General features: G+C 29.9%; 1 protein-coding gene across 1 annotated transcript; it reads right to left on the bottom strand.

Moving 5' to 3' along the window:
• Window positions 1–3911: 3911 nt before the first annotated feature.
• Window positions 3912–7904, bottom strand: LOC119680543 (uncharacterized protein K02A2.6-like). Its single transcript, XM_038093429.1, has 3 exons — window positions 7172–7904; window positions 5246–6997; window positions 3912–5203 (listed from the first exon to the last, which is right to left on the bottom strand). The coding sequence occupies exons 1-3, from the start codon at window positions 7902–7904 to the stop codon at window positions 3912–3914; spliced, it is 3777 nt and encodes a 1258-aa protein (XP_037949357.1).
• Between the last annotated feature and the right edge of the window lie 9587 nt (window positions 7905–17491).

Below are 17491 nucleotides of genomic sequence, written 5' to 3'. Positions count from 1 at the left end.
GTTGAAAATTATATTTCGCACTTCTTCAGAAGTTTATTCGATATTTTTCTTTTGTTATTGAGATTGTTTTATCAGCGCTGCTGAGTTCGTTAAAAGGTAATCAGCGTTTCTGACATTTGCAGTTCCACCCACCAAATCGTAGTAATTTTCTTGATTTATCAGTTTCATTAGTGCTTAGAGGTTTAGTATGCGTGCATTTCTGAAATGACAACCATGTATCTCGTTGCCCGGCGAAAGCGTAACTAATTTCAATGTAATAATTTCAAACGTAGTAGTAGTTATCAATTTTTTAAAATTGCTTTCTTGTAAATGTAATTAAGGAAAGTAGGTTGAAGCGGTAGTCAAAAGTTTTCAGCTACTAAACATCAAGGGATTTATTGCAATATCGCGCTTTTAGATATAAAATTCGTTAGCGAATTGTGGGTTGTACTTTGTGAAACTTTTATATAAAAATAATAACAATAACGCAAAGTGGAACAATTTTTAATTTATAATTATTAAAATAATGAATAATATATTATTTATATAATCAATTATTATAAAATAGGCTTCACAAAACCAAATCGTTTTTACTAAGCAACAAGTTGTTCTTCTTTTGATTACCAGATATGCAAATTAAGGGATGTGAAGAATGCTTTTAAGAATTGAAAGCGAAAAAAACATACATAAATACACTTATACTGTGAGTGTTATATTATATATATAATATTATATATTATATAAACAATGTGATAAAAATATATACCATATTAGACATACTGATACTGAGACAAACGATTTATAATTATTCTCATATTATTGTTCACAGTCTTGTGATTTCCTTATACTCAATAATTTTTTTTCTTTATTATCATGTCAGAATGATAGTTTCCTCAAACACTCTTATACACTGGTACGGATGCTTTCTTTCCATTCCCATTTTTCTTTAATCCTGTTGCTTGTTTAGTGTAAATGATTAGCGTATAGCCTTTCGCTTTTTATAATTGCCGATACTTTTTCTCCCACATTTTTCCCAAAAATCTGTTTTAGATAACTCTAGATAACTTTTAGAAAACTCTAGATAACTTTTAGAAAACTCTAAAAAAATCAAGTCAAGCTATATAAATTACAGATCTGTTATTCTTAATAGACAGTCTCTCAAACTATCAAAAAAATACTTCCTTAAAAATATGGTTCTTTTATTAACCAAAATCCAGCAATCATATATAATATGTATAACTATTTAATTCTCGATTAAATTTCTAGAACTTCTTCAGAGAACTTTGAAAGAAATATGGATTTTCTTTGCATGGATCTATATACACTAGGAAATTGACAGAACTGCAAATTAACCTAGCATGATTCTTGTTAATGACCTGTTCTTATTATACTAAGGTCTGATCAACAGGAATGCGAGTAGCTTCCACTAATTGTAAGATAGTCAAAGCATTGCAAGTACATACTTCGAAATTACAAGAAAACGAAATAAGTGTCCATAGAGAAAAAGCACCAAAGTAGTCTAAATTGTTTGCTTTTTCATTTCATTCAATATTCCCATGATTGGTTTAATAATCATGTATTAATCAGATAATAGTTGGATTTGATTGCCGTTTGGCTATCGATAAAAATTAAAACCTTTTAATTAGTCTTGATATATATAAGATATGCTTATCTTAATCAAAGTCCTTTGCATGATACTACTAATTATTCTTAAGCCTCCAATGCTGTATTCTCAGTATTTTAAATCGGTGAAGGCATCAAATCATTTGTTTTACATAATTAGCATAAACTTATTTCGATACTCTGTGGATATGTGGTTTATACAATAAGGTCTTTACTGTGTCTTACCTTACTCTTACTATGTGATCCAACCATCTAATGCGTTGGACTATATGTTATAATGTTTAGCGCCTTTGCTTTCAGTCTCAATATTGTGGCAAGTTCGAATTAGTTGTCTGCCTTTATACAGGGATTTCTTTCTGATGACCTTACGTTCATTAAGCACTCAACAATATATATAAGTTAGGATTTTTATATTATTTTATTTAAAAATTTTAATTTTATACCAGTCGTATTTAATATTTACAACCCGTATTTCTTGTTGTGAATGACTATGAGGTTAATTACAGATTCTGCATTGGATTAAAAATTCATGATATTTTATTTACTATTAAAATACTACTTATTACTCTTCGTTACTTCTCTCAAATATTTGTGACCCAAAGTGTCACATGATGAGTTGACGTTTGTGGAATTTGCGGACCATGGTGTTAGATGATATGATGTTTATGTTTATATTATTATTTTGTTTGTTTTTGTTTACAGCCATTTCCTTTATTTATTTAATGCTTTCAACTATTCTATTTTGCAGACATGACTTATGTACTACCTTTTATATGTATATATGTTAAGTTATATATATCAAATTGTTATTTATTATTATTGTTAAAAAGAAGAGATTGTGCACTGCGACCTAAAAGATCTATTGTACCCCTTACTCGGGTTAAAGTGTTTCTCTAAGTCCGATTTCTGTAATGAAATACTGTCTTTTATTACAGAGCCTACCTTTTGTTTAGAGCCTACCTTTCCTACTCTTGAATCTTTATGATCCATGAAATACCCTCCTAGGTGTTTCTTTCGCTTGTGCATCAGTGCCGGACACTCCCGAAGCACATAGTATGCAGTTTCTCTCTCTTCTCTACACTATCTGCAGTCTGAGTTGAATTGAATTCCTAACTTCGATAGGTGATTATTCAATCTACAGTGACCAGTCAATAATCCTGTAATAATTCTTAGGTTGTTTTTTTGATTGTGCTATGCAATCTTTGAAGCGTTTTAGATTGTAAGTTCTTATTATTTTAAATCCTGAGATTGTGAGAGAAATCTTATATACAAAATAAATAATTTTACTTTGTAATTAAAAAGTGAAAGCGAAGGTTAATAATAATATAATTATCAAAATGTAGATCTTTTACTATCTCATTAATTAAATCCAATTAAGTGACTTAAAAAAAGCGAATATTTTTATGAATGAAGGAGTGTGTGTTGGTCTAACTTTTTTAAGATTGTCACAAAACTTGGTTATCCATTAAAGAAAAATTGTGCGTATTTTGCCAAAGGAAATATTTTAATTTACTTCGACGTGAGTGCACATTTCGGATGTCCTAAAACGGGTTGAAAATATTAATTTTAATAATTTTTAAATGACAAACAAAAAGTGAATTCAATTAAAATGCATAAATAGTCATATATCAAAAAAAAAGTGAAAATTCATATATGATTAAGGTGTTGAAACAATTTTCTAGTTACAGTAGTGCAGCAGGCGACAATTTGAGATGTCGGCGTTGAGGCTGCCAACTTGTCTGCAATTTCAAAATGTGCGAACATCATTAATTTCTCATAAAAAAATTTTAATCTCTTAATTGCAGTTAAATGGTTTGAAAGGTGCGTAGAAACAAATCCATGTTCGAATTGCAATGATAAAAAACCAAACCAGATACGCCTATCGTATCTGCTTGTTCATCTGTAAAACACAATTTTTTAGTACATCACTCATAAAACAAGTTTAACATTTGACAAATGTTTACAAATACGCAAAATGTATTAAAACAATTTAAGTAACAAATGCGTAAATGTAATGTTTACGATTAGGTTTCGATCAAGACTGATTTTTATTTATTTTATTTTAACTTACAAGCTTACTCTTATACAAAGCTTATTCTATCTACATAAAAGCTTAAACTCTACAGCCCTCCTCCTAAGATTATAACTATAATAATTAAACACGATATACATAAATAAAAAAAAATATAAAATATAAATGTAAAGCATAATTGAAATTCATTTTAATTCACTTTAAAATTATATAATTATAATTATGAAATATTCAACAACAAATTATTACTCCGTATAAATTAAATTATATTCATGAATTATTCCTTATAATTAATCTTAGTTTTACGTTCTCGCAGACGCGAGCAACCACTACCTACATTTACATCCTCAGTCGCATACCCTTCCGTAGTAGCGACGGCTGACTCTACATTTGGACTTGATTCTTCAGCAGCACCGTTCAACTCCTTCGTAGTTAAGTCATTTTTTATAGCACTACCACTATAAGCCATCATTTGGTCGACGTGGCGCTTAATCACCCTATTAGTTCTTGATATTGTGCAACCATATGTTCGTCGACCTAAACGCTCCTTAATTACCGCTTCCTGCCATCCTACCTTATTTGGGTCTGAAAAATCTCGGATAAAGACCGGTGTGCCTTCCGTAAAAATAATATCTCTAGAACCCCCATGGTTTTGAATGTTACTAAGTTGTTTTTCTCTCACTCTGTCTTTCACTAAAGGTGGTTTTAATAAATCGAACCGCGTTTTCATTTCTCTACCTAACATAAGTTTAGCTGGAGACTCTCTTGTTGTACAATGCTTCATAGTACGATAATCAAATAGAAATCTCTTAAGCACTATGTCTAAACTTCCTTTTTCACCAGAGCTTAAACTTGCTTCAAGAGATTTTTTAAAAGTTTTAACAAAATTTTCGGCTTGCCCATTTGTAGCTGGAAACCCTGGAGGTGTAAGAATCTGTTTGATGCCATTATCCTTTAAAAATTGTTGGAATTCCCATGCTGTAAATTGGGTTCCATTATCACTTACTATGGCATCCACTAAACCATACCTACAAAATAGCTCTTCTAATTTCTCCACCGTGAATGCCGCTGTTATCTGCTTTGTTTTAAAAATTTCTACCCATTTGGAGTATGCATCAACTACGACTAAAAAGTAAACATTCTTGACTGGCCCGGCAAAATCAATGTGAATGCGCGACCATACTGAGCTAGGCATTTCCCACGGAATTAGTGGGCTTTTCTTTGGACTAGGCTGAACCTTTTTACATGGAATACATCTATCTATAAGATTTACTATATCCTTATCTATATTAGGCCACCAAACATACGACCTAGCCAAAGCTTTTGTCTTTACAATGCCTAAATGAGATGCATGTAACTCTTTTAAAACACGGTTTTTCAAAGTATAAGGTATTACACTTCTAAAACCCCATAATATACATCCGCACTCAATCGAAAGCTCTAAATTTTTAGTTTGAAAAGGCGAAAATATTTTGTCTTTTAACAAATGTAACTTCCCAGTTTCAATAGCGGCTTTTACTTTCGCTAAACAGGGGTCGCGAGCAGTCTCTTTTGCAATTACCTTAAAATCTAAATTTAGCTCATTATTTTTGGTTATAAAATTTATATAACTATTTTCCTCTGTATCTACAGAAGGAAGCAAATCTTGAGGTATACGCGAAATATTGTCTGTAAAATTTTCTGACCCCTTGACATACTCGATGGTATAATCAAATCCAGACAATGTCAAAGCCCATCGCTGAATACGAGCTGCTGCCATTACTGGTAGTCCCTTATTTTCACCAAAAATTGACAAAAGCGGCTTATGATCAGTTTGCAAAACAAACTTATTACCAAGCAGATAGAGTCGCAGTTTAGTTACTGCAAACACTATGGCTAGTGCTTCCTTTTGAATAGCACTATAATTTCGTTCAGCTGTCGAAAGCGCTCGAGATACGAAAGCGATCGGTTTAATTGTTCCATTAGGAAAACTGTGGGACAAGGTCCCGGCTATAGCGACATTTGACGCATCCGTTTGTAAAATAATAGGTTTACTGGGGTCAAAAGAAGCTAGGAATCTATCGGATGTAATTTCCTTTTTAAGATTTTCATAGGCATAATGACATGATTTTGTCCACCTGAATTTAACACCCTTTCTTAACAATGCATATAACGGCTCCATAATCTCAGCAAACTTAGGAATAAATTTGGAATAGTAATTAACTAATCCAATAAATGCACGAACTTCAGATAAATTGTTCGGTATTGGAGCATTAACGACTGCTGAAATCCTATCTTGGTTTTTTGACAAACCATTTTTATCAATATCAAAACCTAAATAGGAAATTGTTTTTTGAAAGAAAACACACTTATTAGCGTTTAAACGCAAACCCACGCTCTCTAATCTTTTCAAAACTTTTTCAATGGAGTTACTATGCTCTTCAATAGTATCTCCTGATATAAGAATATCGTCCAGGTAATTAACAACATTAGGTATACCACGCAATGCGTTTTCTATAGTTTTCTGAAAAATGGCTGCGGCAGGCTTAACACCAAATGGTAATCTGGTTATCTTAAAAATACCTAAATGTGTGCTCCATGCGCATAACCGTTGGGATTCTTCTACCAATTCAAGCTGATTGTACGCATTTGACAAATCAAGTTTGGTGAAGAACTGTCCTTTAAGGGAAGCAAATAGTTCTTCAATCCTAGGTAACGGATACCTCACATCTAGCAGGTGCTTATTGATGGTCGACTTATAGTCGCCACAAATACGTAATTCACCATTAGACTTTAACACTGGTACTAACGGCGTACCCCAATCTGAATCCTCTATTAATTTTAAAACACCCTTTTTTACCAAATCCTGAATCTGTCTTTCGATTTCTTTACGCCAAGCCAATGGCACTGGCCTGGGCTTGCAAAAAACAGGTTTTGCATCCTCTTTAAGACTAAGTTTAACCTTATGCACCTTATACGTTCCTAACCCTTCAGCAAAAACTGTAGAAAATCTACTTTTTAGAAACGCTACTCTATCATCTAACTGACTCAGTGTGCTTATTTCCATCCCAAAAAGTGACATAAAATCCCTACCAAAAACAGGGCGGCTAAGCGTATCACTAACCACAATTCGCAACTTGTGCGACTGTCCACGACACTTAATTGAAGCACTAAACTCACCCAAAATCCCCACAATATCACCACTGTATGTGACAAACTGATCGTTGCATTTCTTTAGCTTGATTCTCCCAAAATGTTTATGGAAATCGCCTTTCGAAAGTAATGAACAAGCTGCTCCAGAATCTAGCACAAATGCGAGCTTAACACCGTTCACTTCTACATCAATGACGAAAGGAGGTGGTGACTTGGGATGACACTTATCATCTACACTAAAAATTGAAAAATTATTAGTATCAGAATTATTTACTAAATTAGAAAAATTTTTGCATTCATTATTATTTACAATACTTATTGTTTTCTTTTTTAAACAAATATTGGCCAAATGGCCCACACGTCCACAATTATTGCATTTGCAATTTTTAAATTTGCAGCTACTACTTTCATGGTTTCTCCAACCACAGTGTTTACAGCTCTGCCGTTGCTTTTTACTGCCGCTGCCGCTGCTGCTGCCGCTGTTTGCATTTTTGTTATGCATGCAAGCTTTATTCGTACTCGCACTGTTTGCGCCTTTGAAATGCAAATTTCTTTTAAAAAGGGCATTAACCTCTACATCATGGGTTTGTTGCTGTTTGAAAGCTTCATTTTTTGCTTCCGTAATTATTGCAATTTTTAATGCCCGTTCAATTGTCAAGGTCTCATCTTCTTCACACAATCTTTCGAATGTTCTACCGTCTAAAGCAGTAACGAATTTATTTAGAACAAACGAATTTAATTGTGCCCCAAATTTACAATTTCTTGCTAATTTTTTTAAAAGTGCAAACCACTCCATAATTGTTTGCCCTTTTTCACGAACAGCATCAAAAAATATTTTTCGCTCGCGAAAAATAATAATCGGCTTTGAAAAGTGACTTCCCAAAAGCGTACACAATTTATCATACGTTTGGGTTGCAGGCAGATCCGGATCACAGATGTCCCGCAGCAGTCCATAAGCCTCCATTCCAATGTTTTTTAACAGGATCGACCGCTTGATCTTGTCGTCCTGACAAGCCATTTCAACAAAATGGGAGTCTAGGATCTCCACCCAGTCGCACCAACTGTCCACTTGCGGTCTGAACTCCCGCACACCTGACATGGTCGTACTTGTGAAGCATACACTTTCATTTTGTGTCATTTTTTTCAAAAACAAAAATTTTCTTTTTTAAATAATTTTTTTGTATAATTTATTTTGCACGAGTCAAACTGCTTTTCATATAATTTTATATGATGATTTAAAAATTTTTTTTCTTTTTTTTTTTAAAAAAATTTAATTAAAATTTAATTTTAATTTAAATAATTTTTAACGATAAATTAATTTTTTTTTTTGAATAATTTTTTTAACAATATTTTCCTCGTCGCCAATGTAATGTTTACGATTAGGTTTCGATCAAGACTGATTTTTATTTATTTTATTTTAACTTACAAGCTTACTCTTATACAAAGCTTATTCTATCTACATAAAAGCTTAAACTCTACATCGGAAAATGTTCATGTTGTTTTCTTGGATTAATCCTGAATCAGTTACAGATATGTTTTATTTAATGCTTGTATTCAGTTGTAAAATGTTAGACATTTTAATAGGATTTCAATCAAAAATTCAATAAAAATTTGTTATTGACTTGAAACAATTTTTTTCTTTCTCTTAATGTTTCAATTAATTTAAAATGTCAATAGAAATTTTATTTAAAAAAATCGGATACTTTTTTGTGAAAGTTGTAATAAATTTACTAATATTATAAATAAATAAAATAATCAACGAAATATTACATGTCCTAGAGCATTTTTTGTTATTAAATTATTTTTTATGCACTATATAATATTTATTTTATTATTAAATTATATGAGTTGTAGATGGAAATAAGGATATAGCTATTAAAAAAAATAACATATGTAATTTTTTGTGTAAGGCGTTTTCGTAGCACATATCACTTATGATTTGTTGCGTATGTTACGGTTTGTCTTAAATAGATATGAACTCAGATTAATTATCAATTTTATGACCATCATTTTTGTGAATTAACAATTCTCAAAAATAAAACTGAATCACACCGACACTTGTAGATTCTGTCAGATACAGAGAGAAACTTTCCCCCTTTGGATTTAATCGTGGCCTAAAGATTCCTAGGAAACGCATCGTAATCTTCATTCAATTTTCATTGAATCAAAAGAGATTTCGGATATAGAACCAACCGACGTTATTAGGTTTGTCAACCAAGTGACGTTATTAGGTTTGCCAACAGCTTTATTTTTGTCCAGATTAATTTGGGAGATTTTCTCTAAGGATAGCGCAATTTATCTCATAGGTCATAATTTACTATTTTAATAATAATGTTTAAATTATATCAGTTTTAATAATATTTATATAAAAAAATCAACACTGCCTCCGTCATATATTGTAAAAAGAATTGAATAAATTCAAAAAGTATTCAAACCCTCGTATAAATATTTTGATTGCTATTTTAGACTAAGAATCGTTTAATAAAAGTTGAGTATGTAGAAACTGTAAAAATCAGCTAAAAAAAAATTTGGGTTTGTAGTAGGTACATTTTATGCATAACGAAGAAATTTTGGTTGGCATGATCATCTATCGGATCATCTATAGGCAAAACTATCAAGAAATTTGGAGAAATTGGATCTATTACAAACATTGAAGCGAATAAGAATTAAGGGATTCTATCACAGAAATTTAACACGTAAATCGTCACCTAAACAATCATCGTTATCATATGAAAAGACATCATATCACACATACTTTTCAAAAGTATACAAGATCAATCAAATAAGGGAACATTATTTTATTTTTAATTCTATGTATATAATTAAACTACAGTCAAACTCTTCAGCTACTGTAGCACGCGCTTATGGAACGTTACGTTATAACTTCAACATAATAATCGTTCGATTCTTTCGTTTTTGTTATGTACTGGATAACGTTAGAGAAGGAGTATTCTCTGATTTTCTTTTTCTTCCTCATTGTATTAACATTAAGCAGTGGATACATATTATGCTCATTCTTTAGAAGAGAAGAAGTGTTCGATAAAGAGAACACTGTCTTCTTGAATTCTATTTTTATATCTTTGGAAAAAAATCTTTTTGTCTTAACTATTAATAAACTAATCAAACTGAACATAATATAAATATCTATTGTAATGTTAATGAAATTATATATCATTATAAAAATTCTGATTATGAACAATCAATAAGAACAAAATTTTGGTTTATCTATTTGCTTATATTTTTATATTTACCCGTTTATCTATTTTTTCTAATAATTATAAATTATAAATAAAATTATAAATTATAAATAAAGTTATAAATTATAAATAGATTAAGTTATAAATTAAAAATTTATAAATTAAGTTAAACTTATTTAACTAAGTTAGAGTTAATGTAACTTTAACCAAGAAATTTAAACTGTCCTATTATATGGTTACATTTTAAATAAAAACACGATTAAGGCAATATAACCTAATTAATATAATATAACTTGTGTAGTGGAATAAATATTACTAAAAATAATTATAAAAAAGTCATTAAATAGCTATTTCACTCAATAGAAATAAAGTCTAAAGTTCAATTTTAAATAAAATGCAATAAAATTGTTCATTGGTTCTTGACCACAAATTGACGAAGTTCAATGAAACTGCAGCCAATAGCCTGACTTAATGATGATGTAAAAAATCAATTGAAATAAATCCAACAAGTGGAAAACATTGTACGAGTGTGCAGCTGTGAACTACCTTAACCGCTGAACTGAAATAGCTTTGGGCGAGCCATAAAACCCACTTGTCTGCACCTAAATGTGCAATGAGCAACAACCGGAATTCGGTCAAACACGCCGAGATTTAAACAGAAATCCGCAGACATCAACAATAAAAAAAGAACATACGAGTATAAGCCACAAAAAAGAAAAATTAATCTTAACGGATTCTTGCATATTTTGAGATATTTTCTCAGCAAGAAGCAATGTCTTCGGTTATCTTAAAAGTGTGAAGAAAGTAATAACACACAACATTAACCTTCAAGATATAGAATTATTAGTGCTCACTGTGAGTTAGTGAGTTATATTAATTATAATTTATGAAAAAGGGTGCTACGATATGCATAAGAACTTACTAAAGAAGTATATATCGTTAGTTACTCGTAGTTAGTTTTTGAGTGTCAATATTCTCAGTAAATGAAAGTAACTTTTTATATAATTTATTCATTTTATATTTAATTGGAAGTAATGACCGGTAAATTTGTTATCATTATTAATAATCATTTTTAATTAGAATCAATTATTCTATTAGAATTATTTATTTATTTAGAATTGTGTGATTTTTCTCAGATAGTTAAGAAATCTGAAAGTGTTAATATGAAATATAGTATACATGATTGTGTGGTGCTGCCTACTTTCGTAATAAAATTTCAATTTTTAAATTATGGCATTAAATAATATTTAATAGAAAATTTTCTCATACATAAAAATTCAATAGTTATTATATTTCTAATAAAATAATGACGACTTTACCATAAGTGTTGCCATCAATTGTTTTATAAATAAAATAGAAATGTAAACACCTGTACAATTAAAAAACTTTAATGAATTAGATAATACACATATATTATAATAATGAATTAGAAATATAGTAAATGCAAACTTTTATTTTATCTCACATTATATTTCCTCATTAACTATAATAAAACATAATCACGGCATTTATTTTTCATTTTCACAAATTGTCATTAAATTAAAAAAAAAAAAAAATTCACTGCCATATTTTAATCACACTTCAAGGCAGCGGGGAAGTTCAAACAACTTCTGTGGCTAAAGATGCCGCATTATAAAAAGCTTTATCTCCTCTCCTCATCAGATATTTAAATCATTTTATTATACATTTGCAATTATATTGTAGATACTTTTTCTCAAAATCAAAAAAAATTAAAGGAGATTGACATTTTGTTGTGTATGCCACTTGTTGCGTTATTTATGAGTTTTTTTTAACAAAAAATTCAGAAAATGAAAGTCGGAATTAATCGAAATGAGATTTTCGCTGTCAAAATCGTTTAATTATAAATGAGAAAATAAAGTTTTTAAATAGCTTTTTATTTTATAAATATATTTTTTATATTATTATTTAAGTGTTAATATGCATAAGTTAAAAATGTTAAGAGCATTTCCTATTGTCACAATTATTTACACCGCAGGGTTTACAGGTTTAATTAAAGTTTCGTTTTTTATATTGTTTAAAAGAAAAATAAATTACATTTTTTTTTTGAAGTAACTCACATAAATAAAGTGTGATCAAATGAGATCCATACATTATTTTGTTTTAAACAAAAACAAAGCGATATAACATATCAAAATAGGATTTTTAATAGTAGTTATTGGAAATGACAATTTATTTAAAAACAATTTTGGAACAATAATATTTGATCACCCTAACAAATAAATCGACATTACTTCAGCTATAACACAAGTATTATCGATTTAATGGTGAATTGTAATTTAATGAAACCCACTTTACTCCTTGGTCTAGGTTCATTCTATATGCACGACACTAGAAAATTTTACAATATATCTTCTGCCCAAAAAGTATCCGGATTTTGTTGTTTGTTAACTACTCATTAAGTAATAGACCTTTTTCAAACATTTGAGAATTTTTTGTTATGTTGGTACACCCTTTTTTGGCATATGGTACAAATTTCTGCGCCATCTGTCAATTAGTTTGTTTACAGCAGCTATTAATGTGAGACTACCTCAAGTGCATTTAGTGATTTTTACTATGGAAGATTCATGTTGTACGCGATTTTTTGACCAAACACGGCACCACTGTCATTGCTCAGGCACTATATTCGCCAGATCTAGATCCGTGCAACTATTTCCTGTTCCCGAAACTCAAATTGCCCCTTTGAGGTAAGCGTTTTGAGTCGATTGAATCGGTAAAAGAGAATTCGCCGAAGGAACTAAAAGCCATACCTCTACGGGCCTACGAAAAGATGTGGAAGATTGGGTTAAGCGTTGGCATATGTGTATCGCTTCAGAAGGAGCATATTTTAAAGGAGATAAAATAATTTTGGAATAAAATTTAAATTTGTGTGTTTTATTTACAAACTTTTTGATGGGTACTTTTTGAGCAGAAGGTACATGTCTTCTATTGTAAAAGCTTTTGTCGTTCAAAGTTGCTTAACTTCTAAACGTTAAAGAGCTGTTAGAGGAGCTTTTGCTTTAGCTTTTTTCAGGTGCTAAAGAGATGATAGGATCTGTTCTGCGGAATAGTTGAGTCGCTATAACATTAATGTAGTTGCTAATAAAAAGATAAAAAAAAAAATAAAAAGATTTCTTTGTAAATAAAATATTGTATAGCTCCAATAAATCTAAATAATTAATCTCAATATACCTGAGACAAAATTCTTTTTCGAATATATGTTCAACTGTGCTCAGAAAAATTTCGTAAACTATAATAGGAAACTGTTCTGATATTTTGGAAAATTTTATTGTCAGAAAAACGATTTTTAAAAAAAATTAACTGAAAAAAATCTCCAAAACTCTGCACCAAAATTTTTTTTTTCGAATGAACAGATTCATTTTTGATTTAGGAATTTTCGTTACCCATAATGAAAAATAAATTCTGGGTTGAAAAAAGTTGGTTCGATTCATTTGTATATGAAGTATGTCCTCTCTTTAGATTTTCAGTAGAACCTCATGTACTCGTAAAATAAACTTGCGTAATAATAATTGTGTTGTAAACTTGAGAATTCAATTTTAATTACACTCATTTACAAAAGTGAAAAATGGATGTAATTATATTTTTATTTATGTCAGAATTAACAAATTAGCTTTTAGTGATGTTGCACAACTCCGAGTCGCAATGGGTCCGACATTAAATTTTCAGTTCAGTTCATAAAATTGCCTTCAAAATATTCAAAAAAAAAAGCCCATCGGATAATAAATAAAGACCAAGTCAGAGTATTAAATTGCAAATTTACGCAATTTAATGCGTTTCATGCGTTTCATGCGTTTTAAGGTTACGCGCCGCGTAAAAAGATAAAAAATTACATCGAAATTAACATGTTTCGCATGTAAACGTTCGCCGCTTGACTTTTTAGCATCGCTCAATAATTAATATTGAATTGCATGCACATTTATTAAAATTTATTTATGTATAAAAATATTTATTAATAATTGCTGTATAATTTATATGCAATAATTAATGACATTAATTTCATTTGATATGTTGGCAATGTAGTCTTCTCTCCATTGTTTCCAGTCGGTCTGTCCAATGCTTTATTTATGCATTTTTATTTGAAATTTTTTCATAATTGTTTTGAAATTTTCGTTACTTCAATATTATAAAATTTTTTTCAAAAAATTAAATAAAATTATCAGAAATTTATTTTATTTGTACAAAAGTTTTTATTATAATAGATAAATAATTTCCTCTCTAGATTTCTATTACGAATTGTTTTAAATTGATAATGTGATGCTAATATTTCCTCATTTTTATTCCCTTTTCTATAAAATTGATAAAATATGGAAAATTTAATTTTATCAAAAGCCATTTATTTATTAATCCATGAATTTCTTCCACTTTATCTCATTACTCTAACATGTCGGTGCTTTGTATGATAATTCAAAGTTGCTTCAATCTTTTCCGTTCTAGATAAAAAGTAAGGAAGACATAAGTATGAACACCAGTGATAAAAGAGGTCAAAAATTTTAATAAGTTTCAATAAATTTTCTATTATTTAAATACACATATTATCTACATATATTAATGAACGATCAATATTATTGTGAAAATAGGAGTAATTAAAGAGTTTCAATTATTTACCCACAACTGATAGAAAACAGAAGCTATGAAATTAAAAAATATTTAATTATTAGATTTGTAAAGATTCCGAAATTACTGTTTACCAGAAACCTTGAGTTAAATTTATTTTCTGTATATGGTCTGGAAACTCAAGTTTCCATCTAAAACTTAAAAACAGACCATCTAAAAACTTAAGTTTTAGTTTTTTAATTTTTTCCTCAAGGCTTCATATGTACACAAATTATACACTATAAAAGAAAGTAACAATATTATTTATATATTACATATATATGTTTATTTATATATGTACGGAGAAATCTATTCAGGTGCTCTTCTAGAACCTTAGAAGCTTTTAGGAAGCCTATTAAAAGCCTACTTAATATTTGTAATCATCTATTGTATTAAAAATATTAAAGTTTAGTACTGGTTTGAAAATAGGTAGTTAAAAAGAATTTGTATTTAGTAGGTACTACTTACATACCTTTGTCTTTGCACTGTACCATATGCATTTTAGTTAAAGTAAATGTATATGTTATCTACTAACTATGGATCGAATTCAACCAAAGAAAACTCCATGTTTATAATATGTATCATATTCATATTATCGGTTTATAAATCTAAGAATATCTTTCGCTTCTCATTTCAACAGTTCGTCATCTCTTACTTATCTGTTTATAATCGGTTTATAATCTGTATTTTCACTAAACTTCATTACATCTAAATATTTAACATGTGATATTCTTCTCGAGTTCTCCATAACTACACTTTCAACAGCAAACTTTATGCGTACTCTATGTAAATGATACCGCATCTATTCATATCTTCATACATTCCAATTGTAGAACTTACGTGTGAATATCAGTAACTCGGAGATGTATTTTTTGACCGTGAAAACCACTTAATTGTTTGTATAGACCAGCAAGCCTTAAGCCGCACGTATGTTAACCTGCGAAATTTTTATCCATTTGAGAATATTACCAAAAGGATTCCTTGTGAATATAAGCAATTTTCTTTTTATGGATAGCTGAATTCCCCACATCAAGAATTCAAACATTTTTACATTTGGTTACCATAAATAATCCACTCTACGGTCGAAAAAAACTTTATCTGCTCTGTATTACGTTCTAGAATCTTGTGGAGATGTCTAGTCTCTCTATTGTTAGAATGCGGTATGGTTTAGAATGCTCATGGTTTCAGTCCATCTTTTAAAACTTTTTCGTACTAGGCATTCGCATTAAACTTGACTCTGCCGTTTATTAACACAAACATGCGGATCCTCGACCGTTACAGTTTGTCGGGCAAAGTATTACAAACTATAGTGATTGATTTGTTGGAGCTACACAAAGTTTCTAAATTTTCATATGAAAACTCTGTCAAATCGAGTCCATTGCTTTGACTGTCTCGTCCAAGCTTATGAAACGGGGTAAGCACTTACTCGGATTGCGATTAAGCATCGGTAAACACTGCTTTGAAATAGTGACATGGTTGTGTTTATAATAAAGTTCCAAACTCATTACGAAGCCCATCGCGTGAACCGCTTTTTAAAGTCTTAATACTTATATAAAGAGGTTTTCGAACAGAAGGTGCACAAAATTTCTTTTTAATTATTTTTATTAATGATTTTTGGCTGCCATAGCTGTTTCGAGTTTGCATCCTTCATCGTGGTCTTGGATTGTATTTATCTCTCGTAATATTATTTTTGAGCTGCAAGTACAGGAATCGACTCGGGTCTGCCAATGTGAAGTGATCGCGCACCTTAACAATGATCCAAGCCCGGCTTTTGCTTTTGTGTTATTTTTGCTGGTTTGTTTACATTTTTGCTTGTATTTATTAGAACGGAATCTTTCACCAGCTGTGATATTGAATTATGTTATTTATTTTCTTTATTTTATTGTTTAATTTCAACTATTCTTTTCGTCGATAGAGGCATTATTTGTTGCATGATTTGTTCTTTCTTATGTATAGAACCTAATCTAGGAACGTAATGCTGAGAAAGTCATGCTAATGTTACTCCACTATCTCCACTATATATAAGTCTTAATACTTATATATATATCTGGTATTAAAGGAAGGATATACGAACCAAATTAAAAACCATTCGAAAAGTAATATATGCTAAGATTTTTAATTTTAAGTACATATTGCATATTAAACGAAAGCTTATTTAATATAATAAAAATTAACATATAAAATATGTTCTTTAGGTTCGATTTGGTTGGAGTAGCTCCCATTTAAGTTGAAATAATGGGCTCTGAAATTAATTTTATTATTATTATTAAGGACCACGGAAATTTTGCTTTGTAATTGAACTCTTTTTTGTGGAACAGGTTTTTTTGCCAAATTTCTTCGTATCCCCCTATATCTGTGGTAAATTAACCCCTTCCCTGTTTTCCACATAATTTTTAATTTTTTTTGGACGAAAGTTTAATCTCGAATCTTTATAGAATGTTGCCAGGGAAAAGTTTTTTTGTATTTAAATCAGTTTTTTAAAGAATAATTCAAAAACTTTCTGATTACCAACACCTATTATATTACTTGGATACGGATTTAAATTTAAAGGATTTTTTAAACAAGGCCGCCACTCCAATCCAATCTAACCTAAGCTATATATGCTGAGGTTAAGGATTTTTTTTTTTTCAAAAATTACCGTTAATAAATTTATCTACAATATTGAGATATAAGTGAAGTTAAGCTTATACACATATACTCACTCATATGTAGATGCCTTATATTCATGCACGTGTCCACATGATTTCATTGCAAATTTTATTCTATTGAAGTAGTAGAAAATTGATAATTTTATTCGTGTTAGTCTCGATTAAAATCTTATATGTTTATTCCAAAGAAAATACTCAACAATGTATTCATTCGTTGCTCTCAATAATAATTGCCTTAAGCTTATCATAACAACAATAACAACTAACAA

The sequence above is a fragment of the Teleopsis dalmanni genome, chromosome 1, assembly GCF_002237135.1.
Source record: "Teleopsis dalmanni isolate 2A chromosome 1, ASM223713v2, whole genome shotgun sequence".
NCBI classification, from domain to species: domain Eukaryota; kingdom Metazoa; phylum Arthropoda; class Insecta; order Diptera; family Diopsidae; genus Teleopsis; species Teleopsis dalmanni.
The sequence above is the reverse complement of the archived record's forward strand: the minus strand, read 5'-3'. Positions and strand labels throughout refer to the sequence as shown.

Coding starts and splice junctions, on each gene's coding strand:
- LOC119680543 (XM_038093429.1), bottom strand. CDS start 7,904: ATGACACAAAATGAAAGTGTATGCTTCACAAGTACGACCATGTCAGGT. Junction 6,998..7,171: donor TGGTTGGAGAAACCATGAAA/GTAGTAGCTGCA, acceptor TTTTTAGTGTAG/ATGATAAGTGTCATCCCAAG. Junction 5,204..5,245: donor TGTAGATACAGAGGAAAATA/GTTATATAAATT, acceptor AGCTAAATTTAG/ATTTTAAGGTAATTGCAAAA.